This window comes from Miniopterus schreibersii (genome assembly GCF_964146895.1).
Source record: "Miniopterus schreibersii genome assembly, chromosome: 1".
In the NCBI taxonomy this organism is placed as follows: Eukaryota; Metazoa; Chordata; class Mammalia; order Chiroptera; family Miniopteridae; genus Miniopterus; species Miniopterus schreibersii.
Genome location: NC_138101.1, coordinates 64,826,568 through 64,850,054, shown reverse-complemented (window position 1 = coordinate 64,850,054; position 23,487 = coordinate 64,826,568). Strand labels below are relative to the sequence as shown.

At 40.8% G+C, this 23,487-nt stretch overlaps 1 protein-coding gene across 2 annotated transcripts in view; it reads left to right on the top strand.

Moving 5' to 3' along the window:
* The first annotated feature begins 880 nt into the window (after positions 1-880).
* PPA2 (inorganic pyrophosphatase 2) overlaps positions 881-23,487 on the top strand; it is an 84,106-nt gene continuing 61,499 nt past the window's right edge. The window contains exons 1-2 of one of the 2 annotated variants that reach the window (XM_081136003.1): positions 881-1,117; positions 21,224-21,288. In XM_081136003.1, the coding sequence (XP_080992129.1) occupies positions 943-1,117; positions 21,224-21,288 (240 nt within the window). In that variant the 5' untranslated portion in view covers positions 881-942. The remainder of the gene's footprint in view (positions 1,118-21,223; positions 21,289-23,487) is intronic. The other variant, XM_081136002.1, reaches the window with a different exon arrangement.

The following is a 23,487-nucleotide window of genomic DNA, read 5'->3' as shown; positions in this document are numbered from 1 at the left end:
CGATTTATTGAGAACTCACCTTCATGTTTGACAACAAGGAGGTCATTTGATGACCTTGAGAAGGTAGAGGAAGCCCGTTTGGACTGAAATGAAGAAGTGGAGATCCTTCCTATGCACAGTTGTTTCCACAAGTTTTTCTGCAAAGTCTGTAACTAGAATTTCATATGCTAATGAAAAAGATTTGGTGAGAGAGAATTTCAGCAGCAATTTAATTAAACAACAAGGGTAACATTATTACATGCAAGGCATGGTGCTGCATCCTGCAAGGACACTAAATCTTGAGTCCCAAATGCTTGGTCCCTTAACAATCCAGGGTGAAATAGGAAACATGATAGGGTCACAAACATAAGTACAGTACCAAGTGCCATTAGAGAGGTGAAAATGTAAGAAAAAGGAAGGACAAATCACCTTTACTTGGGTTAAATAAGAAAGGACTTCACGGAGGAGATGGAAGTTACTTCTTGTTTTTGCTCTATCAATCAGTGTCATGATCAAGTCTTCACAAGGGAGTTCTTACTCATTAAGTCTCTTCATGTTTTGTGTGTGTACGCTTGTCGCCTACATTGGGCAGGATCTAGAGCAGCGCCTGGCACACTCAGTATTATGTGATTATAATAAAAATATGATGATAGCCAACACTGACTGGTTGAGCGAAGAAACGAATGCATGTGTGCATTAATAAGTGGCAGGGAGCTCCTCAGGGGCTGGGCCTTGTCCTGCTCACCTTTGGACCCCGGGCTCGCTGGGGGTGGGTGTGCATGGCCGGCCATTCGCTGAGAGCTCTGATTTCTCAGCGCAGTGTCCAGGGCCAGCGTGGCCCCGGCGGGGACGGAGATCCCAGCCCCGGGCCGCGAGTGACGACTCCGGGCGGCAGGGGGCGCCGGCGCGCGGCGGGCCGGGCCCCGGGCACACCCCGCGGGGAGCCGTACCGCCGCCGACGCCATGCGCGCGCTGCTGCTGCCGCTGCGCACCCGCTGGGGCTGTCGCGCCGGCGCCCTCGTCGTCGCCCGCCCGCAGGGGGGAGCGAGCGCTGGGCCGGGGCACCGCCGCACCATGGCCAAGTACCGCACGGAGGAGCGCGGCCAGCTCCACTCGCCGGGTTACCGCCTCTTCTTCAGTAAGTAGCCCGCGGGCCGCGGCGGCGCGGCGCGGAGGAGGGGCCCGCTGACCGCCTGGGCCACCGCGCGGCCTCCCCCCCCCGTGGGCCCTCCGCGGTCGCCAGGCCGGCCGCACCGCCTTCCGCACGCGGGGGCCCGCTCCGAGCCGCCGGAGCCGCCCGCGAGGACAGGGGCGGTCTAAGTCCCCAGGGGCGGAGCGCCGAGATGCTGGGAGGCAGGCGGCGCCTCGGCGCCCTGGGCGCGGCCGGCCGCCCACCCCGAGCCGCGTGCGGCCGACCCCGGCGCCCCGCAGCCGGCCCCGAGCGCCGGCCGCCGCTGCGGGGTCGCGCCGCTGCGCGGTGGAGGGAAGGCGCGGAGCCCCCGCCGGCCCCCGCCCCGCCCCGCGGTGCGCGTGACGAAGCTCCTCCCGCCGCTGCGATTGGAGACGCTGCAGGGCCCGGGACGCGGCTCGGCCGGCGCCCCGCTCGGTGGGGCCGCGCTCCCAGGAGCGCTCAGAATCGGGAATTGAGACTCACAGGTTTACACCTCGAACGATACCCACGATCACGACGTGTGCCCCAGGCTCGCCCCCTCCCCTCCCTCAATGGAACGGGCCCACGCCCAGGTGGTGAAGCGCTTTCAGGGCCCTGACCAGCCAGTTCAGACGGGAAAGGACCCAGGTCCCCGTTATTCTCATTTTTCTTTGCACGCAGGTATTTCATTGTGGAGTTAGCTATAACCTGGAAATATCAAGGCTGGTTGGTTGACTTCAGAGCCCCAGGGGTTGGGGGTGCGGAATACTGTAGTTATTTTTTTCTGTAAAGTCGGCCTTGCATTATCCCCACCAGCTCTGGACTTTCAAACCTAAGCTCGAATCCTGGATTCAACTCAGGGCTGTAAGAATTATATGGCACACTGTACGCAAAGTGATTAGTCACAGGGTCTAGAATATAAATTACTATGAATAATACCTGTAATCATTATTGATATCTGTAACTTATAAAATGTTTACACATACCCGATCTGAGTTTAGGGTTGAGGAGTATTTAATGGCAGAGAAAATTGGGCTTTCCTAAAGTCTTGGGATTATAATGCAATTAGTACTAAAATTCCCTTTTTCTTCAAAATTGTTTGCTTTTCCCCTCCATGCTGCATACATACTCTTTTTTCATCCTTGTTTGGTCAAGACGGATCAGATGGACAGGAACCCTTAACAAGAAGTACCAAATTTCTGAACAGATTGTGTTCCCAAAGGTAATATACAATGTGATGACTATTGGAACAGTTTTTTCATAGAAACTGTGTTATAAAATGGCACTTGGGTTTTTAAGCAGATAAAAACATCTTCAACGTATGATATGGTGAAGGTATTCTAAATTTGCAATATGTATAGTAATAAAAGACAATAGTCAATAAATATTTATGAAATGTGTTTGGCATTGTTAGGCATAGCATTGAGGAGATTTAGTTATGAGCCTTGTCCATGAGATTCATAACATCAACATAATTAGTTAAGGAGAATATAAGAACACTAAAAAATATTTTGTTTGAATGCTAATTGAGAACAAATAGTCTTGCAGAGCTGGGAGCATATGGCGTAGGCGACAAGCACTGACTTTGGAATGGGGAGCCCCAGGCCTTAATCCTGGCTCTACCGTAAACTCAATGTGTGCTGTTGGGCAGGTGATTGCTTCATTTCTTTCTCACAGGGCCACTTTCTTTAGCTGCAAAAGGAAGCAGTTGGCCTAACAGTGATCTTCATGGTCCTTCTCAGCACTGATACTCTTTGAAGACAATGGATGAATAATAGGTATTCTAACAATCTCTATTAGGGCATTTCTGAGGCTGTAGTGTATATTGGCTACTCACTGGCTTTTTCTTTAGCTACAAGTGTGTTTCAGACTCATGATTTTTCTGTAACTAGAATGCCACAAATAAAATGTTTTTCACTCAGTTGGGGTAAGACGAAAAGAAGAAGAAAACGTTTTACCGAGGTAAATGAACAAGACTTGGAAGAAAGGGGAGTGTGGTTTTGCAGAGGGGCCAGGTGGTGAGAGAGTAATTGGAAGGTATGTTGGGTTAAACAGTTCCTTAACTAAACGCCAGATGGCATCTTCGGTCCAGGACTGTGAATACTTGCTGGGAGGGGTAGGACAAAGTGAAAGGAAGCCCCTTTAGGGTAAGGGGAAAACAGTAAGCAAATAGCTCTTTATAAAGATGCTCACAGATGGGATATTTTTAATTCTGGCAGTGCCTGTATGTGGGACTAAGGTGCAGTTCTATCTCACTTCAAAGAAAAACACGAGTATAGCCCTACTTGGCTGAAAAGTGTTCAGCATTATTAAAATGGAATTATTTTCCACATTCCCGAATATATCTGGAATACCAGTGCAGCAGGAGTTAGACGATTTTTTAGTTTATGTCTGAAAATGATTTATCTGCTGCCATTCAGAAGAATCAGAATAAATGATTGATGTAATATTCTTTTTTCCCTTTTAATTGGTGTTGAACTTTATAGAAACAGTGTTGAAGTGAGAAGACAAGATGACATAGGAGCAAGAGCATCCTGGTGGAATCATCAGGCCTCTTTGGTGCCAGCCCTGGCCCTGTTAGTAACTTTCTGTGTGGCCTGAGTGAGTCATTTAACCTTTCTGTACCTCATTTTATTAAACCATGGAAAGAAGAGATTGAAGTAGATGATCATTTTCCAAACTGGGCTTAGCTGAACACAAGTATCCCATGGGGTATTATTAGGTTTTCTTTAAAAAAGGTCTTCATGGTTTAATAAATGAACAGAACACTTCCTGTTTTGTCACCTTCTTGGAGAGTCATAATGTGCCTATTAAAGTTCTGGGAAATTCTGATGTCACTTGTCCAAAACTTTTGAACCCCAGAGCCCCTGTTTCCCAGAACATTTGTTAACATCCTAGTGACTCTTAGAGTTTCATGGAATTTAGTTTGGGAAGTGCTGAGTGAGATGATTTCTGAAACTTCAGAAGCAAGTGTGTTGTGGAAACAGTTCTACACTAAAAGTCAAAACACTTAGGTTGTAGGCCTGGCTTGACTCTCTTGGGTACCTGAAAAGTGGGGATAGCACTAATAATTTTATAGAATTGCTGTGCTGTTAAATGAGACTGTGTAAAGATTATCAGTGTCTCACACATGGTAGATATCTAATATACTATATTATTTCCTTTCCCATTTGACTTTAGGACATAAGACCAAAATTCTTGTTACATTTTGTGAAAGGTGAAAACCAGAATGTGGATAAAATAGAATATTTTGAATTTATTAATTCATAGGTCTCAGTTCTTTAATTCATACTGCCCTGCAGTCTTGAATTAATTGTGAAATCATAATGCAGTTATACTTACTTTTATGGGACCAAAGACTGCATGTCAATATTCCACTTTGGTAGCCTGCATATTTTTGCTTGTTCTGTTTCATTAGTAACTTAAAAATGTACTGTGCTGTTTTATATTTTTAAACTTTTCTCAAAGGGTGGGGAGAAAATATACTTTTCATAATTTGGATTTTTGTTACTGTGGGGTAGGCAACTGGTTCCCTTACTGAAACAGTGCTGTGGATCATTGCATTTATTATGAGGATGAGTCATGCAGTTCTTTAACAATGAATTTCTTTTATCATTTATAGTTATCATATGCTTATATTGAAATTACTATAGGTTTTCTTTAAGTATGTCATTTTAGTAGTAGGTAGGATCTGCCATTGAATGTACCATATATTTGGACCTCATAAACTTCCGTGTGAAGAATCCACAAAATATGTGTTTGAATCTTAAATATGTGAGTTTCTGTAACCTTTTTTTTTTTTTTTAAAGTTGGCCAATATCATAGAAGTTGAATTGACACAATAGAACATAATTGTTATTGTGTGAATATAGAAAATTATATTTATTTGGTTTTCATCACTGCTAAAGTTTCCAGTAAGAATCTCTATAAGTGGTTTCAATAATAGTATGTCCTAACTCACTGTTATACAAGAAAATTATAATAAGATAACTTAAAAATGATATTATAAAATTTTATTTCAGTCCAGTTGAAGGGAGAGTTTTTACACTGCTTGGCAATATCCATTGTATGTTGATTGGCTTGATAGAATTTGTTAGGTTACACCTAGGGAGGCATAACCAGGCTTGGTTTTTGACAAGAGTGATTACCTAGACAAGGTGCCAGGGTGACGATAATTGTTTATCTTACCTCCCTTCTAATAAATATCCTATCAAAGTGATAGTAATAAAATAAGATGTCCCTAAAACAACAAATAAGAAGGAGCCATCAGATGAAAAACAAATGGAGATTTGGTTATTGATGCAGTGTGGAGGAAGCCCCAGCTGAAGTGTATGTGCTGAGGGGTGCAGTGTAGGAAGAAGCTGGACTGATTTGCAGAACTTTAGGTTGTAGACATGTTGATGTCATAGACTCTCCAGAGCATGAGAGTGATGTGGAGCTTAACACAGGAGCATTAACTTAAGTTTTATTATGGAGTAGCACACAGATGTTTACCATGCAGGCCTAAGTCTGGAGGAAAGGGCTTATTCCTTTTGTAGAAAGTGAAGAAAGTGTTTGGGAGGAAGTCGGGCATCTGATGATGTTGCTGCCCCAGCAGAGCTCTCTGCATTCTGGCCAAGTCAAATGTTAGCAGCCCGCTTCCTACCTGTACATGTCCACGGGAAGCTGGCCCTTCAACAGGCCTCTCCCATGTGTGTACACATCAGTTTTTCCAATCAGTGTTTCTAGTCTCTTATTCTTAAAAATAAACCAAATAGTCAAGGATCACCTTCAGTCAGGCTTTCTTCACTGCTGCTCTGCCAAACTGTTTGTCAAGGCCACGTGTGACCTCCATGTGACAAATTTAATGATCCATTTTAAGTTCTTATCTCATGGGACCTCAAGGGTACTTTTCACAGTCAATCACTTTCTCATCTTTATTTTTTCCCTCTGGGACAACACTTTCTTAGTTATTCTGTTTTGATGGTTTCTCCTTTCTGCAGTCTCCCCTGCTGGATCCTTCTATAATTTTGAACTTTAACCTTTGAAGTGCTCTAGGGCTCAGTTTTTTAGCGCTCTCCTCTACCTGTTCACTCTCTAAGGCAGGAGTTGGCAAACTCCTCTGTGAAGGACCAGATAGTAGGTAGACTGTGGGAGGGCCATATCGTCTCTGTCACAACTAGTCAGCTCTGCTGTTGTAATGCAAAGCAACCAGAGATAAGTAATAAAAGTATGGTATGACTGTGTTCCAACAAAACTTTATTTACAGATATAAAACAGGCCATGGGCTGCATTTGGCTCAGAGTCTGCTGACTTTGCTATTATTCTGGGTGATCCCATTCAGTCCCATATGCTTCCCAGATTTGTAACATTAAGCCCCAGTCTCTTCTAGAACACAAAATTTACACATCCTGCTTTCCACTCTGTATTCCTACTTAAATGTTCACAAAGCATCTCAAGGTTAACATGTACTGTTGTGGGTGGTGGGAACGGCACCAGGTACTAGACCAGTGGGGTCAGACCAGACCTGGGTTCAGCAACCCCAAAACTTGAGTTCTGGCTAGGAAAGAATTCAGAGCCAAGATTCAAACTATAAGAGAACATTTATTTGGAAAATTAGAGGTAGAAGTAATTTGTGGAAGAGATGGGCTTAGGAAACAAGTTATAGAGGTAAAAGAAGGGCCTTTGGAGCTTGGAAGTGAGTAAGGTAATGGTAATACTCCTGGGGGAACAGGGAGGGGCAGGCTAGGGTGTGCTCTTCTTGGAGCCTGGGTCCTCTGTCCTAAGGGATTTAAGGGTGGAGATTTTAGGAGAGGTCCCAGGGGAAGATCTCAGTAGAATATTCAGCAGCTTTCCAGGCATGTCCTTTCCTGGTCTAGGTCTCTACTGGCTGATAGGTTGGCACCAGGGCAGGGGTTCATCATCCAGTGCAGCTAGTCCTGAGGTCAGTGGTGGGGTCACTTGTCTGGTTTTGTTGCTTTTCTGGGCCTGGAGCTGAAATACAACTGAGGCCTAGATGTTATCACTAAGGAGGAAAGATCAGGGGGTCCGAACCACATGACCAGCTATACACTGGGGGAGGAAAGGTCACCCTGTGGGCAAGTTCCCACCCTACAATTTTCCTTTGCTAGGCACCTAGGGCTTTCGGCCCTGGTGACCTGTTTTGTTTTGTTTTTATCTTTATCTGAGGATATTTTTTCCATCGATTTTTGAGAGAGTGAGTGAAACATCAAGGTGAGAGAGACACATCGATTGGTTGCCTCCTGCAGGAGCCCGGACTGGCTGGGGATCGAACCCAAGACCCTTCAGTCCACAGGCTGATGCTCTAACCACTAAGCAGAACCAGCCAGGGCCCTGGTGACTTTCTGTATCTGGCCATCATCCTTGCTCTGCTCATGTCTGTCTAACTGCTTAGCATAGTACAAACCAGAAATCCTGACCCCTCACATTTCTCCTGTGTTCACATCTATAACCAATAACCTAGGAATCTTTCTTATTGCCTCTTTCTTTGACCCCACATCTAGTTCATTAGTCTCTTCCCTTTGCTCTGCTTTTAAATGTATCCAGAAGACAGTTATGTCTCTCCACTTCCACTCCTGCCCTGTTTTCCATGTTACCATCATCTTTCATTTAGCCAGTAGCTTCCTGCTTCCAGCCTTGTCCCCCTGTAGCCTGTTTTCCTCACACAAGTCATCTTGATCCTTTTGACGTGTAAGTCAGGTCGTGTCCAGACTCTGCTCAAACCCCAGTGGCTTTCCATTTCACTCAAAATAAATTTTAACTATTTACCATAGTATACAAGGTCCTGTGGGACCTCCTCTGAATTTGTCACTTACCACCCTTCCCTTTGATCTTGTGTTCAGCCCTCCTGGCCTCCTTGCTTGTTCTCAAAGATGCTGTGTATGCTCTTGCCTCGGCACCTCTGTGCTTGCTGTGTGCCTGCCGTGTTCCTCCCTAGATGTCCGCCCGACTACTTCGTCACTCTATTCAGCTCTGTGCTGAGTGTTAACTCATCAGGGAGCTCTTTCCTGGCCTTTTGGTGTAACAGTATCCCCTTCCATTATTCACCCTTTTCTTGCCCTGATTAATTTTCCTTTGTGTGCTTATTGTACCTGATATAGTAAAAACATACTCATATTTGTTGCTTCTGTACATCCTTTCCCCCTGAATATAATTTCATTAGGAGGGAATTTGTACACCTGGTACCAAAAACGGTGCTTGGTGTAGTATTTGTGTTCAGTGAATATTTACTGCATGAATGAATTTATGGAGACCTTTTAAATTAAATGGGAAAAGAAGAAAATAGAAGAGAACTTGAATTTTAAAAAGTCACATGGGTGTCCTCCGAGATTTTAGAAGCTATTAAAAAGGAAGCGGAGGCTATGAAGAAAAGGCAAAGAACAAGAACTCTTGGAAATTAGAGTATGGTTGTTAATACAACTCAATAGACGTTGTAGTGGGTTGAATGGTGTTCTGTTGTTTGAGGCCACCAAGTTTGTGGTAATTTGTTACGGTAGCCCGAGGAAATTAATACAAAAAAGTTAGAATATAAAGTAATCTGCCAGAAATTTTGAACAAAATGTCAGAAAAAAAGAGGTAGAGAGAAGAGACACAGAGGAGGGAAGATGGTGGCACTCTGACAGGAAGCAGAGTGCCCTTGCTTCCAGCCATAGGCCGTATTTATAGGTAAAATACTGCATAGCCAACTTGGAAAAACAAGAGAAATATACCTGAGTGGATATATTTTGAGTAAGGAGCACTGAAGAAACATCATAGAGTCTGGTAAGAGAGGGAGGGCATAGAAAGTGGGAGACCCCCTGAAGCCAGTGCTGGTCTCCGAGCCCCGAGGGTTAGAGGCTGCAAAGCTCCCTCCCCTTGGGAGTGTGGACTGTCATCCAAAAGCTGGGATCTCAAACCTGGAGTGGGGGAGAAGGGAAGGAGAGCCTTGCAGGGCAGGCAGAGGGAGCCAGGGCAAAGTGTGCCTGTGAAGAGGGAACTGCACCTTCCCAGTGAAACAAAGTGCCTAATAGCGGCAGCTGGGTCAGGAGACTTTCACCCCAGGTGCTGACCTCAGGAAAGGCTGTCTTGCAAGGTGTGGCTTCCGTATAGATAGGGAACAGAGGGCTGCAGTCAGCAGTGACCTGCAGGGACCCTCTGCTTTCCTGTAAGCATTGTGTAGAACCCCAGAAAGTATTTGAACTGTGTGGTACGGGGAAGGGGAAGGGGAAGAGAGCCCTCCCGCCGCCAGAGGGAGGGACTGGAGCCATCAGTGGGGCAGATTGGGACTCCAGGCACTGGAGCTGCTGGGGGGTGAATGGGAGATTTTTGACCTGCTCTGAGAGGAGCCGGGATAGTGCGCAAGGAACTTCCCTACCTTTAGCTGTGCAGGAGACCTGCATGGGGCTGACTTTGTGACCCCTCTTGCTTGGTTCCTAGGCGCAGGGGGCACTGGGACCTCACAGGATGGGTTCTCTGCCTGTTTGTTGTTTTGTGTGTTTTTGATTGTTGAAGAGGTGTCCACCTTCCTGGATTGCATTGGGGAGACAGACCAGCAAAAGCTGGGATTTGTGAAGAGTTTGAACTCTCCCTGTGAGATCAGCCAACCAGATCTGAGAAAGGAGGGGCAGAGCACACCTAGCTCTCCTGCAGGCTACAAACACCACCCCCAATAGGAAAGGGGCTGGTTCAGCTCACTGAAGCCCCAGATATCCCCCGCAGTGCACAGTCCTGAGGGGGAAGGGAGAACAGCTCACAGGACAACATTACAAGAATAATACTCTCAGGGACTATTGTTTGGGAACTGGAGGAAAAGCTTAAAGCCCCTTCTGGGGGCTGGGCAGGCAACTTGCTTACCATTCTTTTTTAATCAAACCCACTGAGCCCAGGTTGCTGAAATTGCCCACACAGAAAAGGCAACAGACTGAATTCAGTCTGAACCTGCAGCAGGCCATTGTATTGGGAACTAGAACTGGAGGATATGGTAGAGACTGAGGAGTTGGCTTTGAAGCAGAGACTAACTTCCCTACAGTGAGTACCTGACAGTAAAACCTCTAAGTAAGGGGAACAATGTCCCAAGCTACACTAGCTGGCCTGCATCCTAAAGACTGTCTTCAGAAGACTCTGGAGTAAGTCCAGGCAACCACAAGGGGGAGGCAAAATAGCTGACAGGTGGAGGTGTTCCATAGAGAGCCTCAGAATAGCCAAATATCAAAGGACACCAGAGCCAAACCTAGACAGCTCCTGACTTTGGCTAATACACAAGTATCCCCCAGGAGACCCAAAAATCAGCATACAAAACAGTGAGCCTCAGACAACTTAAGCTGTTCAGATGAAACTCACCTGATTGACTTCTTTTTTTAAATAGAAAAAAGAGGGAAAAGAAAAAAAACTTTTAAAAAAAATTTTTGATTGTTTTTCATTTTCTAATTAACTTTTTAAAAGTTTGTCTTGCTTTGCTTGTTTTTTTGCTTTGTCGTATTCTGTTTTTTGTTCTATTATGAAGATTTTCTTGATACTCTGCTTTATTGCTGGGATGTTATCATTATAACCAATAAGTTTATTGCTTTTCTCTGTTGGTTCCCCCATATCTCTTATGGCCTCCTTCTCTGCCCTGGCTTTACCTCTCTCTATCTTCTTGTTCCACTGGCATAACTTTCTTTCTTTTTTCTTTTCTTTTTCTCCCCTTTTATTCTCTGTTTTCCTGTCCTTTTGATTGTGTCCCTTTATTTTATTTTTATTTTTTATTTTTCAACCACTTTCCTATTCTTACTCTCTACCCTTAATTTTTTGCTCACACTTCTTTTCTTTCAGAATCTTTTTTCTGCCTCTTTTATCTCCCAGTAGCTTCTCTATTTTATACTTTTTATTTTATTATTATTTTTTTACTGTTAGCAATAGTATCCTTTTCTCTCTCTCTTTTTTTTTTTTTTGCTTTAGCATTTGTGTTCTTGCTTCGCTCTCCCAGTTCTACTTTCTCTTGGGTTGTTTTGACTATTATTGTCAGGATATTTTGTAAGTTACTGTTTGTTTCCTGGCAGTTTGGTTATGTTTTGTTTTGCCTGTCAGCACCTGTACAACAGCTCACATGATGTGGTTGTGGCTGGGTCTCACAGTTAGCCAACCTGAGAGGAGAGTCCTCCCAAGAACAGTTCACCAACAATCTGGACCCAGTCACAACAGGAGAGCCCAAAGAACCCACAAAAGGGACACACCTAGAGCAAATGGCTTAGAAGTATAAGGAAAACACACCTCTGGGTCCCACTGGACATACACTACAAAACCCCACCCCACAAGACTGAGACAGCAAGTATATACAATATACAGATACAAACACTAAAAGTCACTAAAATGGGGAGACAAAACAACCGCCAAACTAAAGAAAAGGAAAAAATCACCAGGAAAAGACCTTGATGAGATGGAGTTAAGCAAGTTATCAGAAAAAGAGTTCAGAGTAATGGTTATAAAGATGCTCGAGGAAATTAATGAGAACCACAAGACACTTAATGGGAAGGTCCAGGAACTTAGTGAAAGCATGAAAAAAGAGCTAGATATGATAAGAATTAGGCAGAAATGAAGAATTCTGTATCTGATATCAAGAATATGCTGCAAGGAAGTAAAAGGCTCAATGAAGCAGAGGATAGAATAAGTGAATTAGAAGATAAAGTAGAAAAAAAAAACTCAATCAGAGCAGCAAAAGCACTTAAAAAGCATGAGGACAGTTTAAGGGAATTTTGGGGCAACATGAAGCGAAACATTTGCATCATAAGGGTACCAGAGGGGGAGGGAAGTGAGCAAGGGATAGAGAACCTGGTGGAGGAAATAATGACAGGAAACTTCCCTAGCCTGGTGAAGGGTAAAGCCATGCAAGTTCAGGAAGCACAGAGGATTCCAAATGAGAAACCCAGAGAGACCCACTCCAAGACACATTATAATTAAAATGTCAAATGTTAAGGACAAAGAGAGACTATTAAGGGCTGCAAGAGAGAGACAAGCAGTGACCTACAAGGGAACCCCCATAAGTCTGATAGCAGATTTCTCACCAGAAACACTTTAGGCTGGAAGGGAGTGGCATGAAGTTCTCAAAGTGATGAAAAGCAAGTACCTGCACCCAAGACTGCTTTATCCAGCAAGGCTATCATTTAAAATTGAAGGCGAAATAAAGAACTTCCCAGACAAAAGAAGGCTAGAGGAGTTCAGTACCACCAAACCAGCATTGCAAGAAATGTTAAAAGGACTGCTTTAAGAAGAAGAAGAAATATTGAGAGAAAGGTACATTAGGATAAAGGGGAAAAATGGCATTAAATAAGTATATAGCAATAATCTTAAATGTAAACAGAATAAAAGACATAGGGTAGCTGAATGGATAAGAAAACAGGACCCAAATATATGCTGTCTACAAGAGACCCACCTGAGAGCAAAAGATTCACACAGGCTGAAAGTGACGGGATGGAAAAATATTCCATGCAAATGGAAATTAAAAAAGCTGGAGTAGCAATACTTATTTCTGACAAAGTAGACTTCTAAATAAAGACCATAACAAGAAAAAGAATGTCACTACATAATACTAAAGGGATCAGTCCAACAGGAGGAAATAACACTTAGAAATACATAGGCACCCAATATAGGAACACCTAAATATATTAAAAAATTTTTGGTGGACTTTAAGGGGGAGATTGACAGTAACACAATCATAGTGGGGGACTTTAATACCCCACTGTCAGCATTGGACAGATCATCAAGACAAGAAATCAACAGGGAAACACAGACCTTAAATGACACACTAGCTCTAATGGATTTAACTGACATTTACAGAACATTTCATACCAAAGCAGCAGAATACACATTCTTCTCAAGTGTACAAGCAACATTCTCAAAAATAGACTGTATGTTGGGACACAAAGCAAGTCTCTACAAGTTCAAGAAGATTGAAGTCATATCAAGCATCTTCTCGGATCACAATGGCATGAAACTAAAAACCAACCACTATTAAAAAAACTCAAGTATTCAAACATATAGAGGCTAAATAGCATGTTATTAAACAATGAATGTGTTACCAATGAGATCAAGGAAGAAATTAAAAACTTCCTGGAAATAAAACGAAAATGAACAGACAACAACCCCAAATCTATGGGACACAGTGAAATCAGTCCGAGAGGAGAGGTCATAGCATTATAGGCCTACCTCAAGAAACAAGAAAACGTTCTACTAAACCATCTAACACAACTAAAAGAATTAGAAAGAACAGCAAGAGAAGCCCCAGGAAGGAGAAGGAAGGAAATAATAAAGATCAGAGCAGAAATTAATGACATAGAGACCAAAAAAACAATACAAAAGATCAGTGAAACCAAGAGCTGCTTCTTTGAAAAGATATGTAAGATTGATGAAGTTTTAGTCCTACTCACCAAGAAAAAAAGAGGGAGGACCCAAATAAAATCAGAAAGGAAAGGATATATAACAACTGACCCAACATAAATACAAAGGATCTTAACACATTGTATGCAGGAAACGTATTTATACGTTTTACGTTGACTGGTAGTAGAGCGCGCGATAAAAACTACCCACAATGTGTTAAGAAAATACTATATGCCAACAAACTGGACAACCTGGGTAAAATGGACAAATTCCTAGAAACATACAATCTTCCAAAGCTGAATCAGGAGGCGGCAGAAAACCTGAATAGGCCAATAACAACTAATGAAATTGAAGCAGTAATCAAATTCCAGGAAACAAAAGTCCCAAACCAGATGGATTTACAGATGAGTTTTACCAAACATTCAAAGAAGAATTAACACCTATCCTTCTCAAACTATTCCAGAAAATTCAAGAGGAGGGAAAACTCCCAAGCTCTTTTTATGAGGCCAGTATCATCCTAATCCTAAAACCAGATAAAGACACTACAAAGAAAGAAAATTACAGGCCAGTATCCCTGATGAACATAGATGCTAAAATCCTCAACAAAATACTAGCGAACCAAATCCCGCAATACATTAAAAAGATCATACACCACAACCAAGTGGGATTTATTCTGGGGATGCAAAGCTGGTATAATATTGGCAAATCAATAAATGTGATACATCACATAAAATGAAGGACAAAAATCATGATCATATCCATAGATGCAGAAAAAGCAATAGACAAAATCCAGCACTTATTTTTGATAAAAACTCTCAGCAAAGTGGGAATAGAGAGAACATACCTCAACATAATAAAGGCCATATATGACAGACCTACAGCTAACATTATACTCAATGGTCAAAAACTAAAACCATTTCTCATAAAAACAGGAACGAGATAGGGTTGTCCAGTTTCACTACTCTTATTCCACATAGTACTGGAAGTCCTTGCCACAGTCATCAGACAGGAAGAAAACATAAAAGGTATCCAAATTGGAAAGGAGGAAGTAAAACTCATTATTTGCAGATGACATGATATTGTACATAGGAAACCCGAAAGACTCCACCAAAGTACTAGTAGATTTGATAAATGAATTCAGCAAGGTAGCTAGATACAAAATTAACATCCAGAAATCAACAGCATTTTTATACACCAACAACAAACTCTCAGAAAGAGAAACTAAAAAAAAAACAATACCATTTACCATTGCAACTAAAAAAATAAGATACTTTGGAATAAACTTAAGGATATAAAAGACCTGTACTCGGAAAAATACAGGACACTAAAGAAAGAAATAGAGGAAGATATAAACAGATGGAAGAATGTACCATGTTCATGGATTGGAAGAATTAATATTAAAATATCCATACTACCCTAAGCAAGCTATAGATTTAGTGCAAGTCCTATTGAAATACCAACAGCATATTTCACAGAGCAAGAGCAAATATTCCAAATATTTATATGGAACCAAAAAAGACCCTGAATAGCAGCAGCAATCTTGAGAAAGAACAGAGTTGAAGGAATCACTTTACCAGATATCAAACTGTACTACAAAGCCGTTGTAATCAAATAGCCTGGTATTGATACAACAGACATATAGATCAATGGAACAGAACAGAGACCCCAGAAATAGACCCATGCCATTATGGTCAGTTAATATTTGACAAAGGAGGCAAGAGCATACAGTGGAGTAAAGACAATCTTTTCAATAATTGGTGCTGGGAAAACTGGACAGGTACATGTTAAAGAATGAAACTAGATCACCAACTTACTCCGTATACAAGAATAAATGCAAAATGGATAAAAGACTTAAAAATGTAAGTCACGAAACCATAAAAATCCTGGAAGAAAACATAGGCAGTAAATTCACAGACATCTCATGTAGTGGAATTTTCACTGATACATCTCCTAGGGTAAGAGAAACAAAAGAAAAATAAATGGGACTACATCAAACTAAAAAGCCTCTGCACAGCAAAAGAAAACTGCCTCAAAATAAAAGGAACCACACAGTATGGGAGAACATATTTGCCAAGTATACACCTGATAAGGGGCTGATCTCCGAAGTGTACAAAGAACTCATACAACTCAACAAGAGGAAGAAAACAATCCAATTAAAAAGTAGGTAAAGGACTTCTCCAAAGAGGACATACGGATGGCCAAGAGACATATGAAAAATGCTCAGCGTCACTAATCATGAGAGAGATGCAAATTAAAACCACACTGAGGTATCACTTCACACCTGTCAGAATGGCACCATCAACAAATCAACAAATGATACCTGCTAGAGAGGATGTGGAGAAAGGGGAACCCTGGTACACTGCTGGTGGGAATGCAGACTGGGGCAGCCACTATGGAAAACAGTATGGAGGTTCCTCAAAAAATTAAAAATGGAAATGCCTTTGACCCAGTGATCCGCTTTCTAGGAATATATCCTAAGAATCCTGAAACACTAATCAGAAAGAATATATGCACTCCTGTTTTCCTAGCAGAGTAATTTACAATGGCTAAGATCTGGAAACAACCTAAGTGCCCATCAGTAGATGAGTGGATAAAAAAACTGTGGGGCATGTACACCATGGAATACTATGAGCTGTAAAGAAGAAGGATCTGGTACCCTTTGGGACAGCATGGATGGACCTCGAGAATATTATGCTAAGCGAAATAAGCCAGGCAGAGAAAGACAGTCATCACATGATCTCACTTATATGTGGAATCTAAAGAGCGTATGTAATAAACTAATGAACAAAATAGATTCACTGACATGGAAGCATGGATGAGACTGACGAATTTCAGAGGGAAGTTGTGGGTGGGTGGATGGGTGGAGGGGGAGAGATTAACCGAAGAATATATACATGTATGCATAACCCATGGACATAGACTAGTGTGGTGAAGGCCTGGGGAAGGGGAATGGGTGTGGAGTGGAAGGGATCAGTGGGGAAAAGGGGAGATCTGTAATATTTTGAACAATTTAAAAGAAAAAGAAGAGATATGGAAATTCAATCTAGAAAGTCCAACATTTGACTGATACGTGTTCCAGAAGGAAGGAAGAGATAAAATGCAGAAGAAATTATCAAAGGGATAATAGAAGAGATCTAAGAATTTAAGGACCCGAGTATTCTAAATCCCAGACACATAATTGTGAAATCTCAGAAAACTGAGACTATAAGGAAGATTCTAAACTGAGACTATGAAGAAGATCCTGTGGCAGGGTGCAAGGAGGGGAGGACAGGTGACTTGAAAGGAATGAGAGCTAAATTGGTATCTGACTTAGCAACACTGAGTGCTTGGAGTAATGTCTTCAAAATTCTGAGAGAAAATAATATTCCTCTTACAATTCTCTACCCAGACAACCATTAGCCTGGGGTGAAGATTGAATGAAGACTTGGGACATTTACTTCACATGCAGCCTTTCTTACAGAACATAGGTTTGGGATACTCTTCTGTGAAACAAACAAAAAAAGATGTATGCATGGGATCCAGAAAGCAGAAGATCTTACTGGCAACCAAAGAAATGAAGTCTGAGGATGCCAAGCAAGGTTTCAGTCCAGATATCAGCAGGAGGGTAGGCTTCCACAGGGAGCTACATGGGTAAAGAGAGAATTCCATAGTTTTGATGGTGTCTGTAAGGCATTAAAACAATTTATAGATATGATTATGACCCACAATGGCAGAGAGATAATTAGAAGCACAAGTTGAAATAGAAGCAGAACAAGACAGGAAATTTAATTTTAATATTCTACTTGGCTAAAAGCAACACATTGACAGTGCTTCTCAAACTTCCCTGAGTGTAAGAATTATTTGGGACAGTATGGATGGTCCTGGAGAATATTATGCTAAGTGAAATAAGCCAGGCAGCGAAAGAAAAATATCACATGATCTCGCTTATACGTGGAATCTAAAGAACTTAATAAACTGACGAGCAGAATAGATTCAGTGACATGGAAGCATAGTTGAGACTGACGAAATGTCAGAGGGAAGGGGGAGAGGGGGTGGAGGGGGAGAGAGTAACCAAAGAATTTATATGCATATATGCACAACCCAAGGACACGGACAATGGTGGGGAGAGTGACTGGGGAGGGGGAAGGAACGGGGGGGAGAACGGGTCATTGGGGAGAAAAAGGGACATCTGTAATACTTTAAACAAAAATAAAAATTATTAAAAAAAAAAAAGAATTATTTGGGTTTGCCAAAAATATAGATAGCCAGATTTTCTCAAGTTTGGATTTACTACTATGAATGAAATCAGGGTCCAGAGATCTATTTAACAAGCACTCCATGTGTTTTTTATCCTTAGAAGAATTTTGGAAATACAGTTTTAATCCTTGAACAATATGGGGGTTAGGGGTGCCAATTCCTCTGCACAATAAAAAGTCCACATGCAACTATTGACTCCCAAAAAACTTTACTAACAGCCTTACCGATAACATACACCTTAGATAAACACATATTTGTATATGTATTATATATTGTATTCTTACAATCAAGTAAACTAGAGAATAGAAAATGCTATTAAAATCATAAGGCAAACACATTTACAGTATTTTTTGGAAAAAAAAAATCTGCATGTAAGTGGACCTGCTCAGTTCAAACCCCATATTGTTCAAGAGTCAGCTTTGTACTAATAGGAATAGCATAGAAAATTCAATGCTAGATAATTGAATATTTTATCAGCCCTGAAATAAAAATATAAAAGTGCAGGAGACAAAAATAAGGAGTAAGAAGAACGAGGAAAGGGGGGTAGAAATACTGTATATGTTTGGCGGAGCAAAGAACAAAGAGCTATAAAGTGGGAAGATTAGCCAGTAGAGAATTTGAGAGGAATGGATTGAAGTCAAATGAACTAAACTTATTTCCCAGAATTGGAATCAGTAGATATTTCGAAAATGGATGAAACTAATCATGAATATATTATTTAGAGAGATGAAGATAAATCACTAGACCTAAGTAAATTAAAGAGGGGAAAGTGGGTTGCTCTGATAGAACTGTATTGGAGAGAGGAAGAGACTTTTGTTTTAACCGTGCACATGCATTGTTTTGTTTAAATAGCAACAAAATATATATTTTGAAAAGTAAATTGGCAACAGCTTGGTTTCAACTCTAAAGAAACTAGTCAGAGCTTCAGATGGTGAAGTTCTAACCTGAGATTTATCACTCATTTACGCCGGGCCTCTGAGAAAGGGCTGTCTGTCTCTAACGTGTGCTCAGTTCTGTGTTCTTTAACAAGTGGCGTACACTGCAGCAGTGCTTGCTGCACAGACCATTCCCATCTCTATGGCTCACATGTGTAATATGAATTACCCTTTCATTTTATAGAGGATCAGGATAGATAGTGCATATCTTTAAATCCGCCTTTAGAGACTCTTAATACTTTAAACGGAGCATAATGGCGCACTAATAGCACTGACCCTAGGAAACGTTTAGGGGAAGATTCTCATCCTTTCGTGCATTAGGCCAGCGATTAGCTCTTTAAACGTGCCAGGAGGGCTCCTTTTGCTTTACGCTTACTGGTGATCCTGTGATGAAGTACCTGCCCTATCTTAGCTGTGGGCATAGCTCACTTTTTAACACTTCCGTATCCCCGCATCTAGTACATTTCCTTTTACATAACTAAATTGTATATTACTTAATTGAAGAAAATAGAAAAAAATTACGTTTCCAAGAAATTATCTCTGTCAAGCTCAGGAACTAGAGCTCGGGCTCTTGGCTTTTGTATTCATTGTTCCTGTGTGAATCTGTTCGCATATTGCCCACCAACAGCATTATTATCAGAGATCTAGGGACATTTTATTTTCATCTTTCCAGAAATAATTTTTATTACATTTTTATTTATGCTATTTTATGATCTAAATATATGGTTACCTGAGTCAGACCATTCACTCATTTATTCTCGTTTTACCTTCCAAAATGGCAGTTAGAAAACAATTTAAACATATTGTCATTACCTTAGTGTTTAAATAGAATACTATTTAGATCCTGATTTAAAGAGCACTTCTCACAGACCTTTAGCTTTTAGCAGTCATAGCTTAGTCTAGGCCAATGTTTTCCCCAGCCTTGAGTGATGTGCACTCAAGTTACATCTTAATGAATTTGTTGGGGCTTGTCCCCAATTAACAGGAGTATTGGAGCTTTAGGGAAATTTAACACCAAATCGGTGTGCTAGAGGTATCATTTACTTTTAGTGACAAAGGCATCCCAGCTATTCTGTCAAGTTTCCATATACTACCTTAATTTTAATAACGAACTTATCTGGTTTGTGCAGCTTCTTAATTCTTAGAGCTGAGATTATTGTTAATTTCCGTCACTATGGTAGGTCCCAAACGTAACAACTGAAATAATCTGCTAAAGCAACTATTTTCAACCTTTTTCATCTGCGGGCACACATAAACTAATTACTAAAATTCTGCAGCACACCAAAAAAAATTTTTTTTTCTGATCTCACCAAAAAGATAGGTATAATTGTTTTCTTCTGTCTTTTTTATTATTATTATCATCATTATTTTGTATGAAAACATTTAACATAAGACTTATCTCTTAGAAAAATTTTAAGTATACAATACAGTGTTGTTAACTAGAGCTCTACATACTGTAGAGTAGACCTCTAGGACTTACTCATCTTGTATAACTGAAACTTTCTACTTATAAGAATTATTCATACCCGATGGCTATTGTTGTGTTGGCTGTTGTCATTTTTTTTATTTGATAATCTAAGGGAAAAGAGGTCAGTGTCCCTGATGAAATAGTGAGGAAATTGCATGTTTTAAAAATTCTTGCAGCACACTGGTTGAAAATTGCTGTGCTAAAGGATTGTAGTTTTATTCTCTTCAAAATTCTGCCTTATCTTTGTGACTTAAAGCAGAGAAAAGAATTACAGATTGATGGTTTTCCAGCTTTTGGAAACGGATACATTTCAATAAAAGTGCCCATTGAGTTATTGTATTTTATTTAAATAATATATACTTTTAAAAGTATTTAAAATATACATTTCAGTATGTAATGAAGATAAGGTAATTTCTGTTATTGAAGTTTTTTTAAAACTTACCCTAATATTAGCATCGTTATACTTTGAGTGGAAATTAATTATTAATTTCTTTTATTTGGGTAGGACCTTTAGACCTTTGTTCATATGGATTGTAGGTGAAAATTGGGAATTCTGTTTTTCAGTTTCTCCTAGGGAAACTGATGTCAGTTTTAATCTAATTCACTTAGTAAAGACTCTTCAAAATGAGATTTTTCATATTTGGGGTTTTAGCCTATTTTAGACATTTTCTGCTTTGGATGTGTAAGCCACAGGTATAAGTAATGATTTCAGCAACCTAAATATGGTTTAATATGCATTTCTTTTTGGTGATTATATTGGAGCAAGTTTTAAAGTTGAATGAAACTTTAAAATGGCAGTTAAAGTTAATTTTGAAAATACATTTAAAACCTTTTCAAAGTTAAAAGTGGATAAAGGGCCCGGCCAGGCATGGCTCAGCGGTTGAGCATTGACCTAGGATCCAGGAGATCAGGGTTCGATTCCTGGTCAGGGCACATACCTGGGTTGCGGGCTGCAGCCGATCAGTGACTCTCTCATCATTGATGTTTCTATCTCTCTCTCTCCCTCTCCCTTCCTGTCTCTGAAATCAATAAAGATATATGTAAAAAAAAAGTGGATAAAGGTATACTTGCTCTAAAGAACAGGATAGTTCATTGTTTTAATTGTTTATTTGTTTTCCTTTCCAGAGAATGAAGCTGGTCACTATATTTCCCCCTTTCATGATATTCCTCTGAAGGTGGACTCCAAAAAGGTATTGTTTTAACTTATTTGGGGGATGAAAATATACACTTCGAATATCACCATAAAAAGCTTTTTGGAAGCATCTTGAAAGGAAGGAATGTGGTCACAAGTCAGGAAGGATAAAGGAGATACTGCCACAGGACTGTAAGCCTCCTTCATGAATTCAAAGTTGTATGAGAGTAGGATTCTGTCTGGAAGACTTGGGGAGAAAGAGGTGTTAGTGGACCAGAAAGCTTAGAATCCGGTAGGAACTAAAGATTTACGGTTAAGAATTTAAGAGGTTAACAACAGGCTTATTTTTAATAATAATGATAAGATAGTTAACATTCGTGGATTTGTTTTTCTGTTTGCTGGCCACCATATGGACATGTGGCACTTTATTTAATCCTTATGAGTTACTATTATTATCTCCAAGGACACTAAAGCTGAAGGCATTTTATTGACTTGTCTAAGATCAGACAGCTGGTAAGTGCCAGATCCAGGTTTTGAACTAGCATTTCTGGTCACAAAGCTTGTGGTCTTGACCCACTCTATGAAGCAGATACTGGAAAAATAAAGTTGGAAAATGGTAATCTTTGACTAGCTATTCTCTTAGAACCTAAAAGGACTTGACAGATATGAGCGTGGGAAAACTTAAGTCAAGTAGGAGTGGGAGACCTGCTGCTGAAGGTGGACCTCAGAGTGGCCCCGAATCATGGGAGCATTCGTCTAGCTGGCAAGATCACATAATTAGTAGCAGATGTCAGTTATCCTAAGTTGGAAATTCTTTCCTTAAAATTCGAGTAGTTAATTCATTTATTTCATTGCCAAATTTATTAAGGGGCACAGCTCTTAAGTGAATAACCAGGACTGCATCCCATGTCAATATCATATGGGGCTGGTTGATGGGGTTGGGCTTTTTAGATCAGTGTAGGTCTCAGGCCAGGAAGCTGCTTCAGATGCAAGAGTGGTTTGACCTTCTCAGTGTTACCTGGGAGGCCGAATATAAGGCATCATACTAAGGTTATGGAGCGCTGGAGTAGAATTTGTGCTGCCTTTTAGCTCTTCAGAGGACTGGACTGTCAATAATGATGGCAATAAAGAGAATAATAGTGAAAATTTATTGAGTGTTCATAGTGCTTAGCAAAGCATCATGCTCAGTGCATGCCTGGCATTATCTCAGTTTGGCCAGGGCTACTATTACCTTTATATTGTTAATGAGGTTAAGTGCCTTGCGCATGGTCACAAACCTAGTCTGTTGTGGAGGTGGGATTTGAATTTATGTGCTCTCACTCATAGCCTGTACTCTTAACTGCTCTTGTGCAATCCTTCCAGCTCATTATTTCTAAGAAGTGTTCAGCTACAGAACGAAGGGTCATATAATCTGGAGAGAGGAAGAAACCAAAGAGAGGGCAGAAAGAACTCATTTTATGTGGGTGTGTCTGTGAGTGTGTGTGTGTCCGTCCATCCATGTGTCCTTGTATCCATGTGTTTTGTTTTGTTTGGGACAATGAACTATCCAACCTAAATATCTTGTATTTCCCAACACCTCTCCTTGCTTTTGGCCAAAAGTACATTTGTTCACTTATTCATTTGCTCATTAATTTAATTCAGCAATTTTCAATCTTTTTCATTTCATGGCATACGTAAAATAATTACTAAAATTCTGTGGCACCCCCAAAAGTATATTTTTTGCTGATCTGAAAAAAAAATAGGTATAATTTTGATTGATGAAAGATAATAGTAATTTTCTACCCTTTTTGCTCCAAAATGATTTTTTAAGAATCAGGTGCCTATACTTGTATATAAGGATTTCTGGTACCAAGAACTAACCAATCAAATGCAACCTTATTATGTGACATGACCAATAAGATGCAACCCTATTATATGACCTATATATTTATGGTTTAAGACGGCATTCACACAGGATGGCTATTGTTGTGTTGACTGTTGTAATTTTTTATTTGACAATCTAAGGGAAAAGAGGTCCATGCCCATTACTAAATAGTCAGGTATTGCATGTTTTAAAAATTCTTTTGGCGCACCAGTGTGCCATGGCACACCAGTTTAAAATCACTGATTTAATCATTCAATAGTCATTGCATGAGCCAGACAGTATTCCAGGCATTGGGATTGCAGTGGCAAATAAGACAGATAAGCTCCCACTCAGTTGGAGGAGACAGACAACCAGAAAAACAAACAAGTCAATCAAACAGTGTTAGTGCTATCC